This window comes from Rhagoletis pomonella, unplaced genomic scaffold (genome assembly GCF_013731165.1).
Source record: "Rhagoletis pomonella isolate Grant_MI unplaced genomic scaffold, Rhpom_1.0 Rhpom_scaffold_00004, whole genome shotgun sequence".
Lineage (NCBI taxonomy): Eukaryota > Metazoa > Arthropoda > Insecta > Diptera > Tephritidae > Rhagoletis > Rhagoletis pomonella.
In genome coordinates this window covers 6,803,037-6,829,818 of record NW_023458558.1, presented here as the reverse complement: position 1 = coordinate 6,829,818, position 26,782 = coordinate 6,803,037, and the positions used below count along the sequence as shown (strand labels likewise).

The window sequence follows — 26,782 nt, the reverse complement described above, 5'->3', positions numbered from 1 at the left end:
TTTGTACAAGCATCTTAAATACACATACATACATATTTTGGCATATTTGTGCGTGCGGGCATACATACATACATACGTACGTACGTACTACAATCAACATTTATACATACATATGGCATATGTATGTATGAACTTGTATACTTTTAATCAAAATTTTAATTAACTTGATCCGACAGCATTGCTATAGAATTATTTGTAAATTAGACAAATTGTAAAATGCGTTCATATGTACATACACATACACACACACACACACACACACACTTACTTATATATACGGACGGACAGAATAAATTAGCTTGAAAAAGGCCACGACCACGACCACGACCACGACCTCGACACCGTAACACCCGTAACTATGGACTGACATACGACGAACGACGATGGCGAACCACGCGAGGCCAACAGTAACAGTAGTCTTTGACCTGCGCGTCGTGCTGCCACAATCGGCTGCACGTTGATCGAGATCTACCAGAAATATTTATGTAATTATTGAGTATGTAATTCTATTATTATTATTATTATTATATTTCAAATTTACCACAAACCAGTGCGTACAAGCACAAAAATACAATGTATTTATTAAAAAAATATATACAAAAAAAAAAAACAAAACAACAAAAAAATACATACATTAATACATTAGACACTATCTGTGATTAATAATCCAAAATTTTGATGCAAAGTAAAACAAGTTGCCAGCAGAAATCGAGAGAAGAAGAAGAAGAAGTATTAGCGCTAGAAGTAGAAGTAGAAGAGAAAAAGCAATTTCCAAAAAAAATACGCAAAATGGCGGTGGTGTTGTTGAGCATTGGAATAGGAAAGGAAGGCAATGCAAAAGAGTCGGGGTAAAGCATAAAATCAAATAAAAAAACATATGAAGCTACTTGGTTTTTAAGCTGCTGGAATATATGTATTTACACATATTAAAATACATACTTATGTACTTACATACATACATACATACTGTGACTAACAGTCAAATTTTGCATTGACTTTTTTTACGATATTCACAATATTTTTCATGGTAATTTTGTTTGTCATTTTTTTTTTTATAAAAATTTAGCTCAGTCTACAACAAAAACCAAGCAAATAAAGATTTCAAAACTTGGAGAAAATTAAAGAATTTTTGTGTTTCCATTCAATAAAAATCGTTAAATGGAAGAAAATATGTGTTCAAAATAGTCAGCAAAAAAAAAATTTCAAAAATCAACGCAATTTTTTAGCAAGTTGAATTCGGCACTTTGTTGCACTGAAATTAAATCGGCCATAAAACTGCGCGCTTATATTTTTGAAATATAACTGATTAAAATGTTTGAAACTTGTCAATAAATTTGTGGATATTTTCTTTAATTTTCCCCAAAGTTTGAAATTTTTTTAAAGTTTTTGCGTGGTTTTTATTGTAACTAGAATGAGATATATGTTTATAAAAAATTTACCATGAAAAACATTTTTAATGTCGTAAAAAATCAATGCGAAATACATCTATGGATCACTGTATGTACACACATTTCCTTAAAAAAATTTGATCGAATGCTGAAAACTTAAGACCACATTTCTAAAACGCTAATTCAGTTAATGCTAATATTTTTTGTTAAGAAATTTTGAAAAAATTAAAAAAACTTAAGACCACATTTCTAAAACGCTAATTCAGTTAATGCTAATATTTTTTGTTAAGAAATTTTGAAAAAATTAAAAAAAAACAAACGTAACCCACCTTTGAATATCAGTCGAAATATCATTAAACTACAAATTCCAAACCCAATAAATTGATCTTTTGTGGCTAATATTTACTCGACGAAACGCCAGGCATTCAATCAACTTTTTGAGGAACTGTATGTATGTATGTATGTCGATTCGGATATTTGTTGCAAATGGCATAGAAACCTGCAAAGCTGGTTTAAAAAGAAAAAATAACAAACAAGAAAATAAATAAATAAAAATTTATTTGAGCAAAACAATAACAGATAACAACAAAACTAAGTCTGCGAAAAAATTTCGTTTCTAAGGAGTACAGCACAAAACATTAAATGTTGGATATTGTGAAATTGGAAAACAAAGAATCAGTCATTAGTACATTCAGATTTTTCTCAATACCAACCAACTCTTGTCACTCAAACACAACACAACAAACTTAAACAAAAAATTTGGAAAATTAATTTGATGACACAAAAATTCAAAAAAAAAAACTGCATACAAAAAATATATCATTCAAAAGTTAAGGAGCAGACAAGGGAATTAGTTTTGTGCTATTTTTTGGCACCAAACTTTCAAAAGCATCACCTAAACAATTGAAATTAAATGTAGTGAATAATCTATAATTTTTTAACAAAAATTAATACATATACATATATTTCGAACAAAGTTGGTGTGAAAAACAGACGCTTTCTTGCCAATAAAAATTCTTAAAAGGTATGAAAATGACAAAATAAAAAACAAAAAATGCAAATAAGTAATAGAAGCATAATGGAGAAAACATAACCACACAATAACAATAAAGCAACAAATATTAACAAAACAACAAAACAAAATAAACAAAATTAAAAGTGCAATTACTTGGTAAATTAACGGTGAAATAATGTTCGTTAGTAAAGAAAAAAAATAGAACACACAAGCAAGAAAACATTAAATAAATTATATAATAAACACGCGTAAAAAATTGCGAATAGGGAAAATTTAGCAGCAAATTTATAAATTAAAAATCCAATGAAATAAATTTAATGAAAAATTTAAACAATTTATATAAGGAAGAATAATCAAGGAAACTTATACTTATTATAAAAGTGAATTCTAATTAGCAACAATTTTTTTCAATATTTTTTGAAAGAAAATGTTTTGCTTATCGATAAGGAAATCTACCATGAAATTAGTTTGTTTATTGTTGTTGATTTCATTTTAAAAGGAAAACGTTGGAAAATCTTCCAAGAAAATCTACCGGACATACGACATATGTACATGCAAAGGTACACATACGCTGCAGACAAGTTCTTGAACATACGGAGCGTACAAATGAGGCCATGAGAGCAGAAGTGGGCTTACCCATTTTTTTTTTTTTTGTCTCAATTTTAAACTTCAGATATACCTTTACTTTAATATGTATTACATTTGAAACTGGTTTAAGAAGTTAAGTACAAAAAAAAAAAATTTAATTAGGCCACTTCTGCTCGCATGGCCTCAAATAACTTAGAGCTAGTTTTTCTGAGCTGGGTAAATTTGTATTAATAATTAAAAATCATAAAGGTAGGCGCATGCGCTCCGGGCGAGTTCCATATGCAAACAAAAAAGGGTCGTTTCTGTAGAGAGAAGTTGACTCACGCTCAGCAGTTAACTTTAAATGTTTGCACTAAAACCGGGTCTTAGAGAATACTTGACTCCGCCCCGAACGTTTTTTCAGCGACATTTTTAGGTAAAATAAAAGGGGTTACCCTTTGGCTCTTTCCAATTCGGTTCTAAAACCAGCCTCTTCAAAACGTCGGCATAGTAGGCCTTCACAACCAGATGAGTAAAACAAAAACCAAAACTTATATAACTTAAATACAATTTGAGCAACAACAAATGTATTGGGACAAAATGAAAACTTGAGCTAAAACGGGAATTAGAAGCATTAAATGTCCACAAGCAGTTGTTGTTGTTCGGCAAGAAATATAAGCGTTGAATGGCGCTGAGAGAGCGCGCTGAGAATGCAAAATGTATGTAAAATCCCTCAGGTATGTGTTTTATTTTCGGAGAGAAAAAAGATTGACTACCATATTTTTAAATACTATTTTAAAATGCTAAATAGGAAGTTAGATTTGTAAAGAATAGTAAGCATGGAGAGGATGGGACGGGATGTTGATTGAAAAACAAAAAAAAAAGGGAATAACTGTAATTGGAAAATACACACATATGTACATACATACATATACATACATATGTTGCGTGCAGGGAAGCGGTGAAGTTGTATGCGCCAGTCAAGAAATCACAAATGCCTCTCTTTTTTTCTTTGCATACACTTTGTTGTCACGCAGTTTTACACACATACACACACACATACATATAATTTTTGTATTATACTAGAAATATGTGTAGTTCTTATTTAACAGAAAAATTTTTAAAAAAGTGCATAAGTTTAATCAAAATGCGAATAGTTTGGTTTAGTTTATAAAAATCTTGTATGTAGTTGAACCACTTAGATAAGTTACACGCGTACATATTTAGTTAAGGTTATGAGCATGGGGGGCAGTTAGCATTTTTGGGTGTTGTGTTTATTTTTTGTACGGGGAGCAAATGCTCTATGTTTTAGAGCATCATTTTTGAAGTAAAAGTAAGGATTTTGTGTTCGATTATATATGTAGATACTTATCTGCCTACCCGTTCTGGCGCAATAATAATAATAATAATATCAACAACAACAACAAAAACACGATTTAATCTACTGTTTTTTTTTTGTTTACTGTTAACAAATGCTTATATTACATATATTTTAGAGTGTAGAGAGAGGGTGGAGAAGTGGAGCAGGCATAGATGGGGCGAAACGGGCTGCTTATATGTGTAAATATAGACAAAATTGAATTTATAGTGCAATTGTTTTTTAAAAAACGTATAAAAGTAGTAAAAATCTTTAAGCGTGTGAGAGCACGTTCTTCATTTCAAGTACGAACATTATGGCAATGTTTTATTTTTTCACCTGTTACATATAAACTTTTTTCTGTGTGTAAAATTTGAAGCATGAAGAAAGGACTCTAAGGACTTTTTTTTTACAATTTTATATGAGTACAGTGTGTTTCTATACTTTTAGTTAACATTTTCTATTGTTAATATTTTTTCAACAACTAAAAAAGTGAATATGTTAAGCAAAATTGAAATGGTTGAAATTGCCATTTAGTCGAGCATTGAACTTTCCAATGCGAATTGAGGAATGCATATTAATGTATGTATCTACATATACATATTTACTATATTTATAACATGAATCTTTTTCTATATTTACGTAACACATTATAATCGAAAGCATTCAGATATCTTACAAAGGAATATTATTAACTATATTTTACAAAACAAAAGAATTTAGTGTATTTAAAACATGCTATTGTATTTCTTAATTTGAATGAAATGAAATAATGTTTTATGTATGTATGTATTCAAAGCAATGCAAAATATTTTGTAATGTTAAAAAAAAAACAAACAAGAAAACAAGAAAATGTTGCAATGACCTCGTGTACCAAATGTTAATACGATCTGATTTGTTTAGTTTTTTTTTTTATAAACATTTTATATTTATTTTATATTACAATTACATACTTATGTTTACCAACTAAGTGTATGGTAAGCCTCTTAGATGCGGTTAGGGTTAAAAGGTTTACACAAAAATTATGAAAACAAAACAAAATAAGCAAAAATTAGTTTTACTTGATATTTTTACCTTCCATGAAAATTTTGCACGTTAAAACGAAACCCCGAAACTATGTAAACAAAAGACAAAACAAAACTGATACATAAAGCCAATCAAAATCTTTTTCCTACTTGAAATTTCGCGTCTAACAGCTGAAAATCATTTGAAAAATTTAATGCGAATTAACCGCTGCAAAACTTCATTCAGCAAAAATATTTCAAAATGTTCGCTCTGTGAATTTAAAACACATACCAATAAGAGAAGATTACAATTTAAAAGTGAAGTACATAAATGAATTGCAAAAATCGAAAGGAACATTGCAACAACATTAATACAAAATATCCGATTCAATTACAACTAATTGTCAAACCCGTAAAAAATATCACTAAACAAAAATGCAGTACACAATATTCAAAAAGAATTTACAAAAAAAAAAAAAAGCATATAAGTATGTAAAACAAGCAATAGCCCAAATATATATAACAATGCTTCGCGCATTGCATATATATATCCATCTACACACTCTACGCAGTATATATGTATGTACAAATATGTATATATTGTACTATAGAAATATTGGAAAGTTTCACAAAATAACCAAATACTATTGGATATTTACTATTGTTTAATAAGAAGGATAAACAGTAAAAGAAAAACACACACACACACACAAATAGTAATCTTCCCTCTCCACACGCACAAAACAGCAATTTGTTAAATAAGAACCAATTGAAAGAAAGTTGGAATGAACAAAAAAAAAACACACACATAACAGCCGACAGTCGATTGTTATTCTTTTTAATTATTGCTATAAACAGACCAGTAACGAGATTATCAATAAAACAAACAAAATAATAGAAGAGTTAAAACTCAGCAATACCACTTAAAAGATTGGTAATGACGAAAAACTTGTAAAATTTTAACACTAACAATAACAATACATGTAAAACAATAGCCAAAACAAGTGTGTATAAAGGTATGTATGTATGTACATACATATATGTATGATTACACAAAAATGCGATTGCAAAATCAAATAAATTCAAAGAATGTATGTATGTACATAGATAAATTTACAAAAATTCTACCGGTGAGCTGGAAAAGTGTAAAGCCGCGCCCTGCCGCTAATGCTGTGTGTAGCGAGCAAATATGCTACGCACCGGGACCAGTGATCGGACTTCAAAAACATTCTGTGTGGTAGAATCTGGAAAAAAATGTGGTACATTAAAAAAAAAAAAAGTGGTAGATCTCTGGATTTGGATCAAACTTTGCAAATTGCAAACTTTTAATTAGACTCTAAAAAAATTGCGTTGAATTTGGGCAATTTTTTTCCTTGACAGTGTAAAGCAGTTCCTTCCATATCTCAAGATATTTTTCGAACATATTCTAAGAAATTTCTGCAACCTTGTGTGTGTGCTGTCAGCTTTTCTTTTTAGCACATCACGAAGTAGCGGACAAATGTGGCACGTTCCAGAAACAGCTAATTGGGATTTGCCGATTTTGACAATTCTCAAGTAAAAGTAAACAACGCCTCAGAAACTTTAGATGCATTTAAATTTGCTAATACTTTCACAAAAAAAAAACGCTGTTTTTTAACATTTTCGCTATTAATTCTTTTTATAAATCATATATTTTGCAGTTCAACACAATAAAACGACGTTTTCTGTGGAAAAATTTATTACTGAGAAAATTTACTATTTTACAGTTTATTTTATTCTTTAATTCGGCTTTGTTTACTTTTACTTGAGAGATTTCACCATCGCCGGGAATGCGGAATCTTGTATTATATCATTCTTGTTACCGTATAGTGCTTAGTATTGGACAATTTTTGCTTTAAAAATTAAGAAAATTATGTCGAGCAAAAATAAAACTACGCAAAAATGCGAATATGTGGTAGATTTCAGACCTTGAGTGGTAGATGCTCAAAAAAATTGCAGATCTACCACAATGTGGTAGAAGTCCGATCGCTGACCGGAACATGGAATGCTTCTCACATGGAAACGAAGGCAAACGAATGCATATAGCTTTGTTTCTTAACAGATAATTATCACTAATTTCTGCTGGAATGCGTTTCTTAATCCAAAAAACTAGCAGAAACTACTAGCAGCTCCCTCTCGTTCTTACGCTCTTAAGGCGGATTCACCGTTCGTGTCCGGATACTTTTTGTTAGTAATTTTACGTGTTCCGTTCCCACTCTGTCTCACTGAGAGCGCGACAAAAATGTGCTGAACATTCTGTATTCGAATCAAATTGATTTTGATTTTATGTCCGAACGACTTGAAGCAAGACGAATTTATATAAATTCGCCTTGACTTGAAGATTCGCGTTGCCGCGTTTTCCTTTGTACGCGTTTGCAGCGAATTGCATGTATTATTTGCCCTCAAAATCTTATGTAGGCAACAAAAGCATCAGCTGTAAAATTTTTACTAACAGAAACTAGCAGCTGTCAAAATGGATAAACAAAAATTCGCGCTTAATATTTTCAATAGTCAAATACGTCGATCACCTGTTTACTTACTAGTTTCCGCTAGTTTTGCATTTATTTACTATTTTTTAATTTCGCTCTCTCTCTCTCAATTCCCATTCTTCTTTCTGATGAAAGCAAAGCAACGATGACATTGAGTTCAATTCTCCATTTCCACAGGCGGAGATATTAATCGACCTTATCATGAGTTTAAATTTTCCCGAACCGGTTCACTTTCCACTTTTAGTTTTCATGTATTTGCTATAGACGGAATAAAAATTTTCGGGTGAAATTTTTTTCGGGTGAAACTCAGGACAAGGCAGAACATTATTTTATTTTTCCCACAACATTTTTCATTAAAAACGGTATCCAGCTCCATAAAATGGTTGAATATGTTGTTGTATATAATATTTATATTTCTTTTAAGCAGTTTGCATATACATTTTTCGTAAGATTTTTTTTATTTCCTCAGCTTGCTATCCACTGGAACTGATTGTAAACAAAACTTCCTTTTCAAACTATTCGCTCTTATTTATTAATTTGAATAATTAAATCACTATCACATATCATAATATATACATATGTTTATAAAAGTCATCAATAAAAATCTGTCAGTGACTTTTGGTTACAGGAGTAATTAAATTTTAAAGTCAAAAAATAATTGTTAAAGAGCGATTTTTTTTGTAACTGCTACGGCCTCTGAACTTTACCTTATATTGTGCACACAAACACGAACTTGGGGATCGTGTCCGCTGGGTGATTTTAAGTGCTACAGTGTTGCCATCAATGGCCAAAGGAGCAGTACGTTGTAACGGCTTGGGCATTTCATTTCACATACTTGATATGAAAAGCAATCGCATTTTATGTAATCATCACATTTTATCACCTTGTCAATTACTTACTTAACATTGCATACTGTAGTATACAATCTTGTCAAAGCCCCAATTGTCCTAACAATAGATATTTGCTTACAATAGTTATACAATAGTCAACCAAAACAATTCAAAAAAAAAAACCAATTATCTCTTAAAAACCAAATCAGAATATGTAACAAACTCTACAGTAAAACAGCGTAAAGTTTTACTGTTTTACATACTTACATACCTATATAAAATACAAAATATTCTCAACAGCAGGAAATCCAACAACAGCAATAGCCCAAAATATCAGCCTACAATAGCCCAGCAAACAATTTAAACAATTTTAAGTAATCAACAAATAAATAAGAATAAAAAAAATCAAATAATAGCCACAACAACAAACACAACAATAGTATACATAAATGCAGTAAAACAGTAAAACATAATAAAATAGAGCAACATTACCGTTGCACTTGTACTTAAATTTAATTACAATACAATTACTAAAGCCTTCAGTAGCAAGGCGCATGGAAATGCGTGAAATGTATTAACAAACATACATACATACATACATATGTGTTTTAACTTCTCATCGAGATGTCGCGACTGTTTTATATATCTAAATATTTGCTTTGCGTCAGCTGTTTCATAAAAGCAGTGTAATCGTTATTTTAAATTACATACATACATACGTATTTTTGTCTATCCAATATGTTTAATTGTAATGTTCATTTTAATTGTTTGTTACAGCGTTCTAACGCAATTGGATTCCCTATGTTTATGTTGGAATTACATATTATCTACTATTATTAACTAGTATTTGTGTTTTAAAAATTATGTTTTCATGTTTTTTCTTAACCTACGAATTACAAAGTGAAATAATTGAAAATGTATTCGAAATAAATCTAAATATCACATACACAAACTACAATAGTATCTATCAATTTTAAAGCATAACAATACAATACAATAGTTTTCAAATAACTCTCACAATTACAATTACTACAACTACAATAGCAATAGCAATATCCATAGTTATAAGGCTCCAACCATAAACAAACAATGAAACACTTCAATTCAACCAACCACAAACAATTTGAGACAAAAATTATTAAATCAATAGAAAACAAACATGCAAGCCACTTTTCGAGAAAGTTTTTTTTGTAAAAATATTTACATACGAATTATAAGGTATTACATTCATATGTATGTAATTAGATGATTTTTTTTATACCCGAGCGCACTTGTGCACAAGGGTATTATAACTTTGTTCACATAACGGTTGTTTGTAACAGGCAAAACGAATCGAGATAGATATAGACAAATGTATACATAAATGATCAGAATGAAAAGAGAAATCGATTAAGCGGTGACTGTCTGTCCGTCCGTCCGTCCGTCCGTCCGTCCGTCCGTCCGTCCGTCCGTCCGTCCGTCCGTCCGTCCGTCCGTCCGTCTGTGCACACGATAACTCGAGTAAAAATTGAGATATCTTAACGAAACTTGGTACGTGAACTTCTTTTGGGCGTAGGACGGATGGTATTGAAAATGGGCGAAATCGGACAATAACCACGCCTACCTCCCATATAACGGTAATTTAAAAAAATACCAAAACTGCGATATTTTAGTAACTACTGAAGATAATTCACTCAAAATTGATACTTATAATGAGTTTCAGACGGAAAATATGAATTTTATAAATTTTTGGAAAATGGGCGTAGCCACGCCCACTTATGGTTACATGTGTATATCTTGGTAACCGCTACACCAATTTCTTCCAAACTTGGCACAGTTGTTGGTCCTGGTACAGCATACCAAATGACCAATGGCCAAATTTCTAAAATCGGACAATAACCACGCCCACATCCCATATAACGGTAATTTCGAGAAATACAAAATCTTCGATAAATCAGTAAATATTGAAGCTAATTTATTCAAAATTGATGGTTGCAACAATTCTTTACCAAGAAATACGTTTATGACAAAATTTTGGAAAATGGGCGTAGCACCGCCCACTTGTGATCACATATATGTATCTCGCTAACCGTTCTAGCAATTTGTACCAAGCTCGGTATGGTTATTGTGCTTGCCACATAAAAGCAAACCGTTGAAAATTGTTGAAATCGGACTAAAATTGAGGCCGCTTTTCATATAACGGTAAATTTCAGAAATGCTTGAAATTTCAATATTTCGAAATTTAAGGACGCTAATTTACTTAAAATGTATACACCCCGGCTTATCATGTAGCGGTAGCTTTCGGAAAGGTGGAAAACATATATTTAATACTTGCGCCGGGTATTTAATGTTCGGCTCCGCCCGAACTTAGACTTTCTTACTTGTTTTTTTTAATTTTAACCTACATATGTTTACATTTTGGTTGACTTTTCTTTAGGCAAAGCTCTATTTAAATTCATTTGTGAAGTCTTACTAAACGGATTTATCAAAAAATTTCAACCATCTAAAGCTGACATAAAATTTTAAATCGTTAGATTTTTCGATATTTTTATTATATATTTCAACAAAAAACGATACTAAACTGATGTGAGTACAACTTTTCGAATTTCGAATGGCAAAACTGGACATTTCAAAATCATAAATCATGAAAGATAAACTATTAGAGAGTACTTATGTACAAAAACGAAAAGAAAAAAATATGAACTAAGGCAGGCAAAATACCATCTGGTATATATAGATTGAACTTGACTGCAATTATTGGCTGAAAAATGCAAATTTGATACAAGATACATTTTTGTTTTTGTATTCATGGCAACACTGGCAGCGACCCGAAAGGAGATCGCAGCAAAACCAAATTACCAATGCAAAAAAAAAAATAAATTATAGAAATTTCAAAACAACAAAATATATGAAATGAACAAAAATAAAACATTTATGAAGAAATATCATCTTTGGCTCGATCGATTTCTAAACGTCGTTTTCCATTTCCTTCTTTTTCCAACAATCAAATAATTTGCGAAATGTAAACGATTACAAACATCACTTTTGATGTGCATTCAAATTTAATTTCAAAAAGTAAGTTTTTATTAAAAAAAAATAAAATATTCAGCAAAATATTTAATTGACCTCTTAAGTTACTTTGTAAAAATTGGAAAGCGCTGCAGAAAAAAAAAACAAACAATTTAGAAATAGTTCAAACCCTAAACATTAAAAATAAATGCGTAACATTATGATCGAGGACAAACAACAACAAAAAAAACTTACATATATTTACATAAAAAAAAAAAACATCGTGCATTTGAAAAATGATTACTGCTGAGAAAGCAAGCGGATTCACTTTTAGAAACGATATACATACATATGCATATATTGTTTAGATTGCCTTAGATTTGTACGTGTCTAATTAAATAGTTTAAATAGCGCTATGTGGATGTTTGTTTTTACATATATACATATACATTTACTATTTTTATAATTACTATTATGTGAAATTATTTTAACACGATTGATTTGTTTATACAACTTTCTATGTTTTTCGTTATTTTATATATATATATATATATATATCTAATATATATACCATGCATACTTGCTTATATACATACATAAAAAATATATACATAAATACGCATATATATATATATATATTTACGATATATTGATAATTTTTAATTTTAGTTGTTTAAAAATACAAATACCAATTTTACAATTCAATACAATACAATACAATACACAGACACATGGATAAATATTATATTAATAAATAAATATTTTAGTTAAAAAAGTGGAAAAATTAAAAATCTATGAGAATTTGTGTGCTTATTTTTGGGTTATGAATATTTTAATAGGTTCAAAGGTAATTTTTTTTAATTTTTTTCATCGCATGCTTTTAACATTCATTTATTTTTTCCTATGTATGTGCATATGTATGTGTATTAGACCACGTCAAAATCAAAAAAACAAAAATAATCCGCAATGCGATCGGCATAAGACTCAAATTTTAGCATTTGGTATAGTAATGCTCCTCCATGAATCTCTCTAGGGGAATTGTAAGAGGAACTCAACTTTTGACGTGGTCTAATATGTATACATACATATATACATATGTCTTATTTTTTGTACATGTTTTATAGATTTTTTAACAATCGTGTTTTTGCATACTTTTAATTTAAAAAAAAATTAAGAGTATAATGTGCAACTTCAACTTAATGAAGGCAAAAACTAATGCTTAGAATTCAATGCAAAAGACACACACAGCCATACATATGTATGCGAAAAATAAGCAAAAAATAGAAAACAAAAATCACAGCAAGCAATAACCAGTTACAATTTATAGCAAGTAAAACTACAATATCTAAGCAATTAAAAGTAAAATTAAAAATAAAATGCAATAGACCAAAGTAAATATTGGTCGTGTAGGGGTTAATCGTGGTGAAAATTGAAAGAAGTGCATTGCAGGGCGATTCTTTGCGCATTGAATGCTATTCGATTTTATTCAGTAGTTTTGCGCAATTATGTTCAAAAGTTTCGAGCGTTCTGAAGTTCTCAACCTGTTCTTACAAAAAAAAAAACACATTTTTAGATGACTTCGCGTGTTAAACAGTTTCTATCGCAATTATTTTTCAGTTATTTTGGGTTGTAACATGGAACTAAGAACTCGACAAGGATATTGGCTGCATTTGGAATATGCAATAACATGTTATTCTACTAGTAAATAAGAAAACAGAGACATTTGTTTGCATCGTTCAGATTCGATAAAGAAATGCAACCCTTGACGCCGCAATCCGATGTATGACATGTACCCTGCCACTTAAAAGTAGCTGTAATTCGACATATTTTTAACTCTAAGAAAGTAAAATAATTTTTAAAATTTTGAAATAATTGCAATTTTTTAGGAAAAAACTGATCAATTACTTAAAAAATTTACAAAATTTTCTTGTGATGATTAAAATTACTTGGCAGTTTCAAGATGCACAACTTATCAATTGGTACCCGCGCGACAGACCCCAACATTACCACTGTTTGCTCCATTTTCACATTGAGAAATTGGCAAAAAAAAAAAAATTAACAACAATAGTAACAGTGAAAAAGCAGAAGATCTTTGTCTTTCGAAATATAGCTGTCAAGTTGATTATAAAACTTTTTGTGTTAAGAATTTCGAGATATTTAAGTATCTACGCTTGTGTACAGTACGACTGCATTCTTTTTGGGTAAACTTCAGTTGCCTTGTTTTCCTTTTGAATGTTAGACTAAGCACGCAGTTACCCACAAAACAAAAAAAACCCACTTACAAAATGCGAAACAATTAAGTACCAGTAAGTAACCGGTACTCAATGCTGGCTGCGCAACAACAACAACCATCACTAACAATAAGTAGAGAGAACTCTTATCTTAACAAAACTACTTCAGGGATCAAAATTTCAAATGTTTTGATTTATTTAGACAGAAAAATCAAGCTTAAATAGTAAACAGAAAAGATATACATACATACATACATATACTAAAACAAATACTAGAGAGAGACTCTTGACCATATCCAAAAGTTTTTTTACAAAAAGCGAGAAAAAGTAAGAAAAAAAAAACAAAAAAACAACATTAACTACACAATGTGGGTATATTAGGTAGGATGTGAACAACGTGACTGGTGGGAACTACGTTATTATTATACAAATACTTACATACATACATACATATTAATGTAGATGTACGCATGGCTCTTATGTGGCAGCTAGGCAGTGGGTGGCAAAAGTTCAATTAGACACTTCGCCTTCGAACGGCGCCAGTATGTAGAACATGTGTAAACAAAAGCTGTAACCTAACAATCTTTAACGGAAATGAAGAAGTCTACTATTTTGTAAATAAAAGTGACATTTTTGGTATAAAGAAATTTAAAATAATGAAAGAAAACAAATCAAAACTAGTAAAAGAGAAACCGATTTTTGTGTTTCGTTAGAAAATTTAAGCGATAACTTGTTTCAAAACTTTGTATGTAATTTTTGACAAATGCTAAAAGCACTTACGTAATTAAGAATAGGTGGAAAATAATATGATGTATACGATACTAAATATTTAACTAGTCTAGGCAAAAGAAAATACTAATACATATAGTAAAAAGCTTCTGGAAATGCTTCTGGCATGCGAAAAAATTGTTTTTCTGGAAAAAAAAAATAAATAAAACATTTACAAAAAGGACACATAAACATAAGTCGAAAGCATTTTAAGTGGGTTTGCCAAATCAGACATTTTTTTAATTTTACTTATCACCAAAATACGTAAGTTTTTAAATAATAGATTATTTTTTTTTCTTTAGAATTCTGTGAAATTAATGTGTTTTTTTATTTTTGTAACGGAATCGCTTTATGAGCTAAACAAAATCAACTAGCGGTAAATAGTGTATCTGTGCACGCCAATTTATTTATTTTTTTTTTTTTTGAATTTTTCCCTGTGTTCGTGCAGACTCTGTACTTGTTTTTATTGCAATTAAGAAAATTACCGATAAATTTTGCTGAATATTTAAGAGAACTAAATTAAAATCAAAACTAAATTGTGTATAACGTAAAAAGAGGAGATTACCTCAAACTTATCGCTGGGCATGACAAATATTGTAAAATATTAATAAAAGAAATTTTCAAAAAATGCGAATGGCATGCATGAAAAGTTAAAAAACAAAAATGCAACAACAACAAGAACAAAAAGATTTACCTACCTATTGTAAAATGTGAACTTGGAGCATACTCAGTATTTTATTAATACTGTAATGAAAAACTTATTTGAAAATAAAACTATAAAATATAAAAAAAAAATCATAAATGGCTTTGTTTAACGAGTTTTTGAGAGGGGGGACGAGGTGATCTATTTTAAAAAGGCGTTCTACAAATACACAAACAGAGAAAAATATAACCGATAGGAAGAGGACGATTGAAGATTGCCCCTAAGAAACATTTCTAGAATAAGGGATAATACAGACGAAGAAACTAAGAAGCGCAAAGTTGGTTTTTCTATCTTGCGTCGAATGAAATAATTTCTTTTTTGAAGCTAACTAATAGTTTTGTTAACATGGAAAGTGAGGCGTGAGGTATGTACTTTATTTAGCGATTTTTGTTAATAAAATAGTTGTTTGTAAAGTGGGTATAATACCTATTTAATAAATTGCCTTTTTTTATTGAAAAAATTTTGAAATTTTTGGCTGCGTTTCTTTATACATTCCGGATAATCCGATTTCACAGCCGGAATAAACAGAATGCGTTTGAAATATACGTCAACATATCATCAGGAATGTTCTAAAGAATAAATAAACAAAAAAGTTTATTCCAAACGTTCAGAATGAATAAAGAAATGCAGCCTTTATATTAGTTAGAGTTATAAAAAAGTTCCAACGAGTACAGCAATTTCTCTTCAACAGTTGGAAAATCCAACAAATTGCCAATGTAAAAATATTACGAAGTTAAATAGAGCATCTTTTTCTTAAGTCGTTTATTGGGATGAATCCAGAATATAGGAGGACAAAAATATTTACTTCATATGTATTTGACAGATTTCAATGAAATTTGGTATCCAGGGGTTTTCGTTCTCAATGATTTCGAAATTGAAATAAAATTTTCAAAATTCAAAATGGCGGATACAATATGGCGGGAAATATCTTAAAAAATGTATATGTAGATAGTTATGAAGCTTGGTATCCATAGATTTTCGTCGTCACTGGTTTCGAAATTGGTATTCAATTTTCAAAAATAAAAAAAATAAAAATTTTTGTTTTTAAAAACTTGAAATAAGCTTTTTAACCGATTACACCTTCACAAAAAGAGAAAGGTTATCAATTCGTCGGAATATTTTTATTTTTTTTTATATATGTTAACGCATAACTTTGGACCACGTTAACCGATTTATATAATTCTTGTTTTAAAGAAAAGGTGGTATCCCATATTAATTTCGTTTAAGTCCGATCATCCGGGTCATGAAGAAATTAACGATAATCTTAAATTTGTATATGAGAATTAAAGTCGGTTTTATTTTTGGTTAAAATTACTTGTTGCTATAAACATTTAATTTAGGCATGTAAAACTGACCTTATTAAAAAATTATTCCAAAAACTCCCTTAGATCAGATTAAAACTATTAAAAACAGTTACTATTCAATTTGCAAATAGGAAGAGGTGAAAAAAGCAAAGAAATCTGACTTTTGTTTACTTTTTGTTATCGATACTTTTTTGCAAATATGAATACAGGCATCGATTCTTTTTTAGAATATTTTATATGAGTACTAGTATCGGTACTTTTCTAAGAAGTTCTATCACTACATAGGCACCCTTTCCAACCGAGTTATGCCGCTTTTTCTCCGAATCTCTGGCTGCAGAGCACCTAGTACACTTAGCTATCTTCTTCTTGACCGACTGACGGAAACGAACCCAATAGAATCTGTTCTTTATCCTCTCAATTATTTTCTTGGTTCCCATGTGCCTTCCTTTTGTACCTCTGTGGAACTCTTGCCTTTGGAACATCCACTAGATTCCGGGTGCTTCGACCATTCTCACTCCACTTACCATCTTCACACATCCCCATTGTGTTCAGTATGCCTTTACGATTGAACTTTCGGCTCACCCCTCCTCCCTAGTTGGACGTTTCCTCGGCTCTATTCCGCGCACTAGGCGTGCCGTATTTCCCTCTTCCCGCGATATCAACTTCTTTGAATGGACATGTATAATCCCTTCCTGGATTTCAGGCTTTATTGCTTTGCTCCGTTAGCTTCCTCTGCTGACCACGAAACCTTCGGACTTCACTCACAACTTGCACAGCTGCTGCCATTTCCGTCTATCGGCATATCTCCCTTGGAACATAGGCTCTCTTCCGATTAGAAACACTTCCTGTCAAACATCTAACTGGCTCACCATGACCACTTCCTTGAGGGGACTTCCTCTTTTTCTCGGGGTTGGCGGAGCGGGCACTCTTTTCCTGTACCGCGGAATAGCTTTCATCCCTGTTTTATAGATTTTTGAGGTTAAAAATTAGCGATAGCAGATGTTGAAATCCGGCTGCTGGTTATCGTAATCAACCAAAAGTGGCACATCCCTGGCGTGATATGGCAGGATCCTTCTCGTCAAGTTGATCTTCATGTCTTGCTCGAGTAGAAGTCCAAGGCCACATCCTCTATTATTACCTCCTAACTCTTGGGTGCGCTGTTTGCGCTGCTGAACTGTTGTACCAGTGGGAATCCATCTCACAATCGCGTGCCAATGGGCTGGTTTTCTGCAACTATGTAAATGATTTTCCAGCATCCTTTTTCTGGGTTACACCAAGACTATTCTTCCCTGCGATCGACTTGAGTGTTTTCAGTATCTCATTCATCACATCCGTTGTTTCCACTTGCACTCGGTGACCCTTATGTGCTGGTCTACTTAAGGTTCTTGTAAACGATGAGAGTAATTCTCATGAGAATAGGAATTCCCTCTCATAAGAATGAATAATTACACTCTTCGTGCAGTAAATATCCATTCTCATTACTAATTAGGCGGTGAGAGCGAGAGTGAAATCCTATCCTTATGCGAATTTTTCTCGTCGTTTACCAGAACCTTAAGGAGCGCTGGCATTTCCTGTGTCTGGATTTCAGCAAATGTTGGCTTTGGATTCCCGTAGGTCGATAGCTTGGTGTACATGTCCCGCAATCCGTTGATGAATCTTTTGATTGTTACCCTTTCGAGGTGTTCACCAGATACGTTTCTCAATTTCGGAAGGGAATACCTGCAGAGTCAACTTGGCTGTTTGGTGGCAGTTCTCCAGCTCAATGTGATAAGAATTGTAGTGCCTTTCGATGGCACCGGTAAGGCGACCACCATAGCCGAGTATTCAGTAGGTTTCGTGTTCGAGGACAGGTCATTTCTTCCATTTTCTAAGCTTTATTAGATAACCTAATGAAAACAGAGCGATTTGATGCTTTGATTTTGAATATCGTTGTTGCGTTCTTTGGTTGTCGCAGTGGCTATGTTCTTCTTCTTATTTGGTATTACAACGTTACGTCACGCCGTTGATCTTCAAACCAAGTGGCAGCCTCGAATTATTACATTAACTGCCTTACCATCTAATGGCAGGATAAAGCAGTTAATAGCGGCTTGACGTTTCACATTTTTTGTTTATTTGAATTGGAAAACAATTTATTTCTTCGTATTTGTCCAATTTGCAATTTCTCGGGATGGCTTTCTCCCAATCCCTCGATATTGGTAACAGCACTTTACTAAACCTAGACAGCCAAGCGCGACATGCTATAGACCAAGGATTAGTGGGCAAAGGCCAGAACGGTGGCCAAGATTCTACGAAAAATGGTGAGGATGCCGCTGAAGTAATAGAAGAATCGCCAACACGCGAACAAAGTTCCAAGCAATATGGAAACGTTGCTGGTATGAGTATGTTTAGCCGGTCACGCACACAACGGCTACGACGTGGTAGCAATAGCAACACGTCTAATGCACTTAACTCGGAGGTAAAGGATCGACGTCGCTTACGTAAAAGTAAATCAGATTCCACTTTACCCAAATCCGAATATTCAAATGCAAAGGCAAAAAATGAGAACTATACCGAATTGTTTCGAAGTGGCTTCACGTTTTCAATAGAAGAGCACCCTAAAAGTAGCAGATTGGAAGAAGGTTCCGTCTTGCGTGTTTCACAAATAGAAGCTGCGTTTGTAGGAATAGAAGAGGAAAATCTAGATACATCTCAAAATGAAGAAAAATGTAGTTTTCGTGATGCAGACTCGCTAGTAACCGATTTAGAGATCCCAATATTTTCCGAAGATTTTAAAAATCTTATAGAACCAATTGACGAGGATAAGAATGAGTCTGTTCAAACTTCACCTCCGGAATTACCAAGTGATGGCTCCAACGATATATCGAAAAATAATGAAATGACTTCAGAACCTGAAATACACCAATTGGATAATAGTAGATTTGTGTATTTAGATCTGCATAATTCAGAGGCAAATCAACAACTAGCAAAAGAGCTGGAACAAAGTCGCCGTGAACTTGCAAAAGTAAAAGAGACAGTGGAAACAGCCCCTTTAAAAAACGAAAAGGCTAATTCGTATGTCCAGAATAGCATCCAGTCCAAGGCTACAGGCTTTTTAAATCAACCATCTCAGATAAAAATAAAAAAGGTTGCAACAGATTTGGAATCACTGAAGCGTATTAGTGCTTGGAATTTACCCCGTAGCGTTTTACAGGAATACGAAAAGAAAGGCGTCGTTAAAATGTTCGACTGGCAAATCGAGTGTCTAAGCAATCCCAAGGTATAAAATTAAATTGAATTACTTAGAGTAATAATGAATTCCAATTTGCAGGTTCTATTCGAGCATTGTAACCTCGTCTACTCTGCTCCTACATCAGCTGGCAAATCTCTAGTGAGCGAAATTTTATTATTAAAAACTGTCCTGGAGCGTGGCAAAAAAGTATTATTTATACTTCCATTCATTTCTGTAGTACGCGAAAAAATGACATATCTTCAAGATTTGCTAACTGTAGCTGGCTATCGTGTTGAGGGATTTTTCGGTGGCTACACACCTCCTGGTGGATTTGATAACATACATGTCGCCATATGTACTATAGAAAAGGCCAACTCTATCATCAATAAACTTCTAGAGCATGGCAAATTGGCTGACATAGGCACTATTGTCGTTGATGAAGTGCATTTGATATCCGATCCTGGTCGCGGATACATACTTGAACTTTTGATTGCTAAAGTGTTGTACATGTGCCGCAAGTATGGATTGAAGATGCAAGTGATAGCTATGTCAGCGACGTTAGCCAACGTTGAATTGCTCAAGCGTTGGTTGGATGCAGAGCTATTTATTACAGATTTTCGCCCCGTCGCACTTCAAGAAATGATTAAAATCGGAAACAAGATATACGATTGCAAAATGCGGCCATTGCGTGACATCTCTGAACGCTTACAGGGTGAAAAGTATCCCTTTCCTCCACTGCAGAATGACAATGACCACGTAGCGCAGTTGTGCATTGAAACACTGCTGGAAGGTTGTTCTGTAATAGTATTTTGTCCTTCTAAAGATTGGTGTGAAAATTTAGCTACTCAATTGGCCAGCGCTATACAAGCACTGATTATTAACGATGACAACTGGGGAAAGCGATTGCGCTTACAGATAAAAAATGAGGCCATTGAGGAAGTAAAAAAGCAGCTGAGGGATATACCAACAGGTTGGAAAAATAAATTGGAAATATGTATATATACTTTCTATACAAAATTGTTATTTTCAAATCAAAAGGTCTTGACGATGTGCTTGATAAAACAATCACATGTGGATGTGCCTTTCATCATGCTGGACTTACAAGTGAGGAACGCGATATCATCGAAGCAAGCTTTAAATCATGTGGTTTGAAGATAATTGTGGCGACCAGCACACTCAGTTCAGGTGTCAATCTACCAGCGCGCCGAGTACTGATTCGAACACCACTCTTTGGCGGCAGACAAATGAGCTCACTCACGTACCGACAGATGATTGGTCGTGCAGGACGTACGGGAAAGGTTAAGCCAACTTTTTTTTAACTTTTTTAGAAGTAGTATATTTTAAATAATTTATAGTATAAATAGACCTCCTTCTTGTTCTAAAAATATGTTCCTTTACAGGACACTTTGGGAGAATCTATTTTGATTTGTACCCCTGCAAATGCACGCATTGGTCAAGCTCTAGTTCAAGAGGACTTAAAGCCAATATTTTCTTGTCTGGAACAAGAAAGCAGTGTAAGTTTTTCTTTCACTCAATTTTAAAAGGGCTAATAATTTTTAAGCCGTTAAATATTCGACTGTACAGACCCATCTTAAACGCGCGTTGCTCGAAGTGATTTCCTCTGGCGTTGCCACAACTAAAGATGATATTGCAAACTTCGTAAAATGTACGCTTCTAAGTGCAGAAAAGCAGCTTAGCGAACAGGGAAAGGACAATAGTGAAGACGGGGATAATCTTTTTATAACAGATGCTGTTAAATTTCTTGTAGAATACGAGTTTGTACGACTGCAAGTTGATAGCGAAACGAATAGAGAAAGTTACGTCGCAACACGTTTAGGCCAAGCGTGTTTGTGTAAGCCGGAATTTCTTAATAAAAAACAACGACTAATCATATTTTATTACTCTTAGCTGCATCCATGCCGCCCACTGATGGACTTCTACTTTTCGCTGAGTTGCAGAAGTCACGCCGTTGCTTTGTACTTGAGTCAGAACTGCATGCTGTGTATTTGGTGACACCTTACTCGGTATGCTACCAGCTGCAGGACCTCGATTGGTTGCTCTTTCTCGACATGTGGGAAAAATTGTCGCCAGCTATGAAAAAAGTCGGTGAACTCGTTGGTGTAAAAGAATCCTTTTTAGTGCGTGCCATGCGTGGGCAAACGAAGTTGGACTATAAACTTATGCAAATACATAAAAGGTTGTAGAATAAGCTACCTTTAACAACTGAAATATTATCGGCATTCGCAAATTGAAAATCAAATATAATTTTTTTAGATTTTACACTGCGTTGGCATTACAGGAACTGGTCAATGAAGTACCCATAAATGCAGTAGCCGCCAAATATAAATGCACACGCGGCATGTTGCAAAGCTTACAGCAAATGTCGTCCACATTCGCTGGCATAGTCACCGCATTTTGTAACACACTGCAATGGTCTACATTATCCTTGGTAGTGTCACAGTTTAAGGAGCGCCTCTTTTTTGGAATACACCGAGACCTTATTGATTTAATGCGTTTACCGGATTTAAATCATAAACGTGCTCGCGCACTATTTGACGCCGGTATAACGACGCTTGTGGAGTTGGCAAATGCGGACGTTTTCGATGTGGAAAAGGTGCTATATAATGCTTTGAGCTTCGATTCAGCCAAGCAACATGAAAATGAAGCAGATTACGAAGCTGAGCAGCGAAATCAAGTGCGTGACTTTTTCATAACTGGCAAAATAGGTTTGACCGTTGCTGAAGGCGCGAAGTTGTTAATACAAGAAGCGCGCATATACGTACAGTATGAAATAGGTGTAGGCGCAATTAAGTGGACACAAGAAGATGCACATGATACCACTTCTGCAGATAGTTTTCACATGTCTTATGAAGAGCATAGAATAGAGCAGGGTAGAAAACGTAAAAGTGAGAAGAGTAACGGCGTTAAAAAGTCTGAGGTAACGCCGCCAAAACAAAAAAGACTGAGCCCTAGCGTCAAGGAGGATTTATTGGAAGAGAAACCTTCCACCAGTAAAGAAGCATTGCGTGTATTAAGGCAACAGCAAAAGAAGGCGGTAGAGCAAAATAAGCAAAGGCTTGAAAATAATGAAAAACAAGGCGGGGATCTAAACATAGCGAAGACTTCTATAAACGCCAGTAATAAAGAAAATGTGGCAGCTAAAAGTAGTAGTATCACACCTGAAAACTTAAAACAAACAACTGTTGAAATGAATGGGAATAAACAAAAGCAAACTGGGCGATCCGGAATATCGCCTGGTACAAAAACTAGCAAATTAAATAAGCTTGTTACTTCGGAGGGGCGTAAAGAAGAGAAAAATAAAAACACCGATGCCAAGGTGCCCGCGGATGGAGGAAATGCCAAAATTGTACAAAATTTCAAAGCAACCCAAGTCGTGGCTAGAAGCAGGGTTTCGGAAAATAACGCCACAAATTCGGTAGAAGAGGGAAAAGCCGCGGAATCAATGGAAAGAAAGCCAATTCAAATGAAGGTCAATACCGATACAAAAAAATATTCGTTGCGCAAATCTACCGAGAATGCCAAACCCCCACAGATAGCAGTTGCCCAGCCACATTCCGTGAACCTTCCATATAAGACTACGCCAAATGTCAATGGTAAGGCGGTTGGACATACTCCTAAGAGTTTGAATGAACAGACAACAACCAAAAGTACTTACAAGCAGTCACCTAAGGCGACGCAAGTACTACCGTCCGCTCCACGTCGTAGCCCACGCAACCATCAACGCACTTTTACTTCTACAAACCCTACTTCTGTGGACGCGAAATTTGCCATGCCACAAACATCCGCTGCTGCCAAGCACTTTCCAAATGAAAAATATAACTTGGACGAATCACTTTTCATGGCCGATGACTCCTTCGAGTTAAATACTGGCATCAAGGCTGCTTTGGAAGTTGGAAATGAGCTAAAAAATTCGTCTGCATCCCCAAAGGCTGCTAAAAGCAATGTTGACGAAATTCCCGAATCTCAGCAAATTGTACAAGCTGTGGCCGATTCTCCAGCGCCTGCGAAGCACTCGGTTCATGCATCACGTCTGCTGCGCACCACTCAACGTCTGAAAGCACAAAAAAGTAGTATAACAAAAAAAGAACTCACCGCAAGCTCGCCACCGTCCAGTTCAATAGAGGTTTCTGAATTGTCACTAGAAAACTCATTGCTCAAAAATCCACTGCAATTGAATGCTTCACATATTTTAAATTGCTCAAAAGTTGATACGGCATCAGCCAATTTTAATCGCCTCGAGGTGGTGGATATCTCTGGAGACCAGAAACTCTTCCAAGCTGCATGTCGAGAGCTCATAGAAGTCAAACGTTTTGGCTTCTGTGTCGGCTTGCAGCAACAAGAAAATAAACGTAAGCCACTAATAGGTGGCAATTTGCTTATTAACCAAATGACCGATGGCGATGCCGCTGAGAAGGATGTAGCAGCAAAAGACTTCCAAATTGATGATAATACATATCTGGCCGGTTGTGCATTTGGTGTCACCGAGAATATAGTCTATTATATTAATATGCAAACCGCAGGCACCTGCAAAAGCGTGACTGCGGAAATGAAAATAAAATGTTTGAAGGCACTCTTAGCGGAAAGCGGTAGAACTTTAATTTGTATCGATGCCAAGGAGCAAATGAAGATCTTATGTCGCATTTTGGGCGAACTCGGTGAGTTGCGCGTTGATTTGGAGGACCCAAAGGTGGCCAATTGGCTTCTGCAGCCAGACAAATTTATGAGCTTTCAACAAATAGTAAGTTATAATAGCTAGTTTTGCAAAACTTGTGCAGATCTATGTATTAAGTTTTATCAATTTGATAGACACAGCAATTTGCACCAGAATGCACTGCCCTTACTAGTTTGTGTGGCAATGGACGTGGTTACGGTAGCCATGGATTGGACACGGCTAGCGCTATTTTGGCCAAGGTTAGGTAATTGCAGAGGTTTCAGTTGAAAATTTAGATGACTTTTTTTATGATAAAAATTATTTGTAGATGTTCAGTCGAGGCTTGCGTTACTCTGCATATACTGAAAGCACAAATAGAGAATCTGGAGCGCATCGGCTCCGGACAACTGTACAAATTTTTTAAAGGTTAATTGTCGTATCTTTTAGCATTACATTCACATTTTAAAGAAACCCCTATGATTTTGTAGAACTTGAAATGCCTTTACAAACTTCACTTTGCAATATGGAAATGATCGGGTTCCCAGCGAATGAAGCAGCTTTGCGCAAACTTTTCCAACAGATGCTAGAAACGATGAAAAAGCTCGAATTGAAAATCTACGAAATGCATGGCGGACGCTTCAATTTAGGATCCTCTGCTGCGGTGGCGAAGGTAATGCCGCTATAAAACAATAGCAAGTCTATCTGTATAACAGGCTTGTTTATTTATATATATCCCTATTTGAATTACATTATCCTTTGAACTTAAGGTTGTCGGTCTTCATCGCAAATCCAGCGGCCGTATAAGCACTTCACGCCAAATACTCGAAAAGATCGATTCGCCAATTTCTCAAGCCATCATTGAATATCGCAAATTAAGCACAACGTGTACAAAAAATATACAATCACTCTTGAAATGTGTGCTAAAAAATAGGTTATATTATTTAACTATTTTGAATTTTTGTTTCTTATTTACGTAATTACATTGTTTTCTTCAGAATACATGGTCAGAGCATCACATTCACTCAAACTGGACGCATTTCAATGAATGAACCAAATTTGCAAAATGTGGCAAAAGACTTTGAAATCAATTATGAAGGTACATACAATATATAGTCGGTATATTCCATATACATACATACATACATATGTGCTACTATGTTGTCCTTACCACTAACTATTGCATTTTTGTGTTTGTATTGCAGGTGCCGAAAAAGTGATAATATCTTGTCGCAGCGCATTTTTTCCTGCAGAAAGTGGTCGATGCTTGCTTACCTCCGATTTTTGCCAGCTTGAAATGCGTATACTGGCACATCTTTCACAAGTAACTACACATGAATGTGCAAAGATATATCATACAAACTTTTTTATAATACGTACGAATATAGGATTCGGCGTTGCTAAAAGTAATGAACACCAATCGGGACATTTTCACTGCAATAGCGGCGCGTTGGCATAAGGTATCGGAAGCTGATGTTTCAGAACAATTACGTAATGGAACCAAGCAAATTTGTTATGGTATAGTGTATGGCATGGGAATGCGCAGGTTGGCAGATTCACTCAAATGCACGGAACAGGAAGCGAGTTCGCTGTCGCAGCAATTTCATTTGGCTTATCCAGGTATAAGGTAATGCAAGAGGAATTATTTTCGCACGGTTTCATAAGTTAACCTAATGAGACTTTATTTTGTAGAGCCTATGCTGATAAAATTGTTAAATTCGCACGCAACAATGGTTATATAGAGACCATTACTGGACGACGTCGTTATCTGGAGCATATCAATAGTGGAGAGCCTCAGCAAAAAAGTAAGGGAAAAACGCATGAGCGTCAATTCTCATTGATGCCTTAAATATATATTTTTGTTTATGTGGTCTTTTGTCCATTGCAGATCAAGCTGAACGTCAGGCTATCAATTCGACTATTCAGGGCTCTGCTGCGGACATAGCCAAGAATGCTATATTACGCATGGAAAAAAATATTGAAAAGTTCCGAGACAAGTTGGGCATTACAAGTGCGAATGCAGTGCGCTTTGTGTTGCACATACACGACGAACTGGTGTTCGAAGTGCCCACAGATAAGGCGAAAAAGGTGGCCAAAATCTTGAGCCTTACCATGGAAAACTCTGTTAAACTCAGCGTACCACTTAAAGTCAAACTGAAAATCGGCCAGAGTTGGGGTGAGCTACAAGAAATTAAATCATAATTTCTGCATAGGTGTTGTTAACGCTTAAATAATTAAGTCTT

The 26,782-nt window shown here is 34.0% G+C and overlaps 1 protein-coding gene across 2 annotated transcripts; it reads left to right on the top strand.

Annotated features, from left to right (window-relative positions):
- Positions 1 to 18,490: 18,490 nt before the first annotated feature.
- LOC118736884 (DNA polymerase theta) lies at positions 18,491 to 26,782 on the top strand. Of its 2 annotated transcripts, XM_036466999.1 has the most exons (16): positions 18,491 to 19,918; positions 19,970 to 20,840; positions 20,909 to 21,168; positions 21,271 to 21,384; positions 21,455 to 21,722; positions 21,779 to 22,067; positions 22,145 to 24,629; positions 24,698 to 24,807; positions 24,871 to 24,968; positions 25,031 to 25,212; positions 25,310 to 25,473; positions 25,538 to 25,638; positions 25,745 to 25,863; positions 25,928 to 26,166; positions 26,232 to 26,344; positions 26,428 to 26,782. In XM_036466999.1, the coding sequence occupies exons 1-16, from the start codon at positions 18,830 to 18,832 to the stop codon at positions 26,739 to 26,741; spliced, it is 6,816 nt and encodes a 2,271-aa protein (XP_036322892.1). In that variant the 5' UTR covers positions 18,491 to 18,829; the 3' UTR covers positions 26,742 to 26,782. The 2 variants fall into 2 exon arrangements, with proteins under 2 accessions (XP_036322892.1, XP_036322893.1); XM_036467000.1 differs by lacking the exons at positions 25,310 to 25,473; positions 25,538 to 25,638; positions 25,745 to 25,863; ... (1 more) ...; positions 26,232 to 26,344; positions 26,428 to 26,782 and having other exon boundaries at positions 24,698 to 24,802; positions 25,031 to 25,121.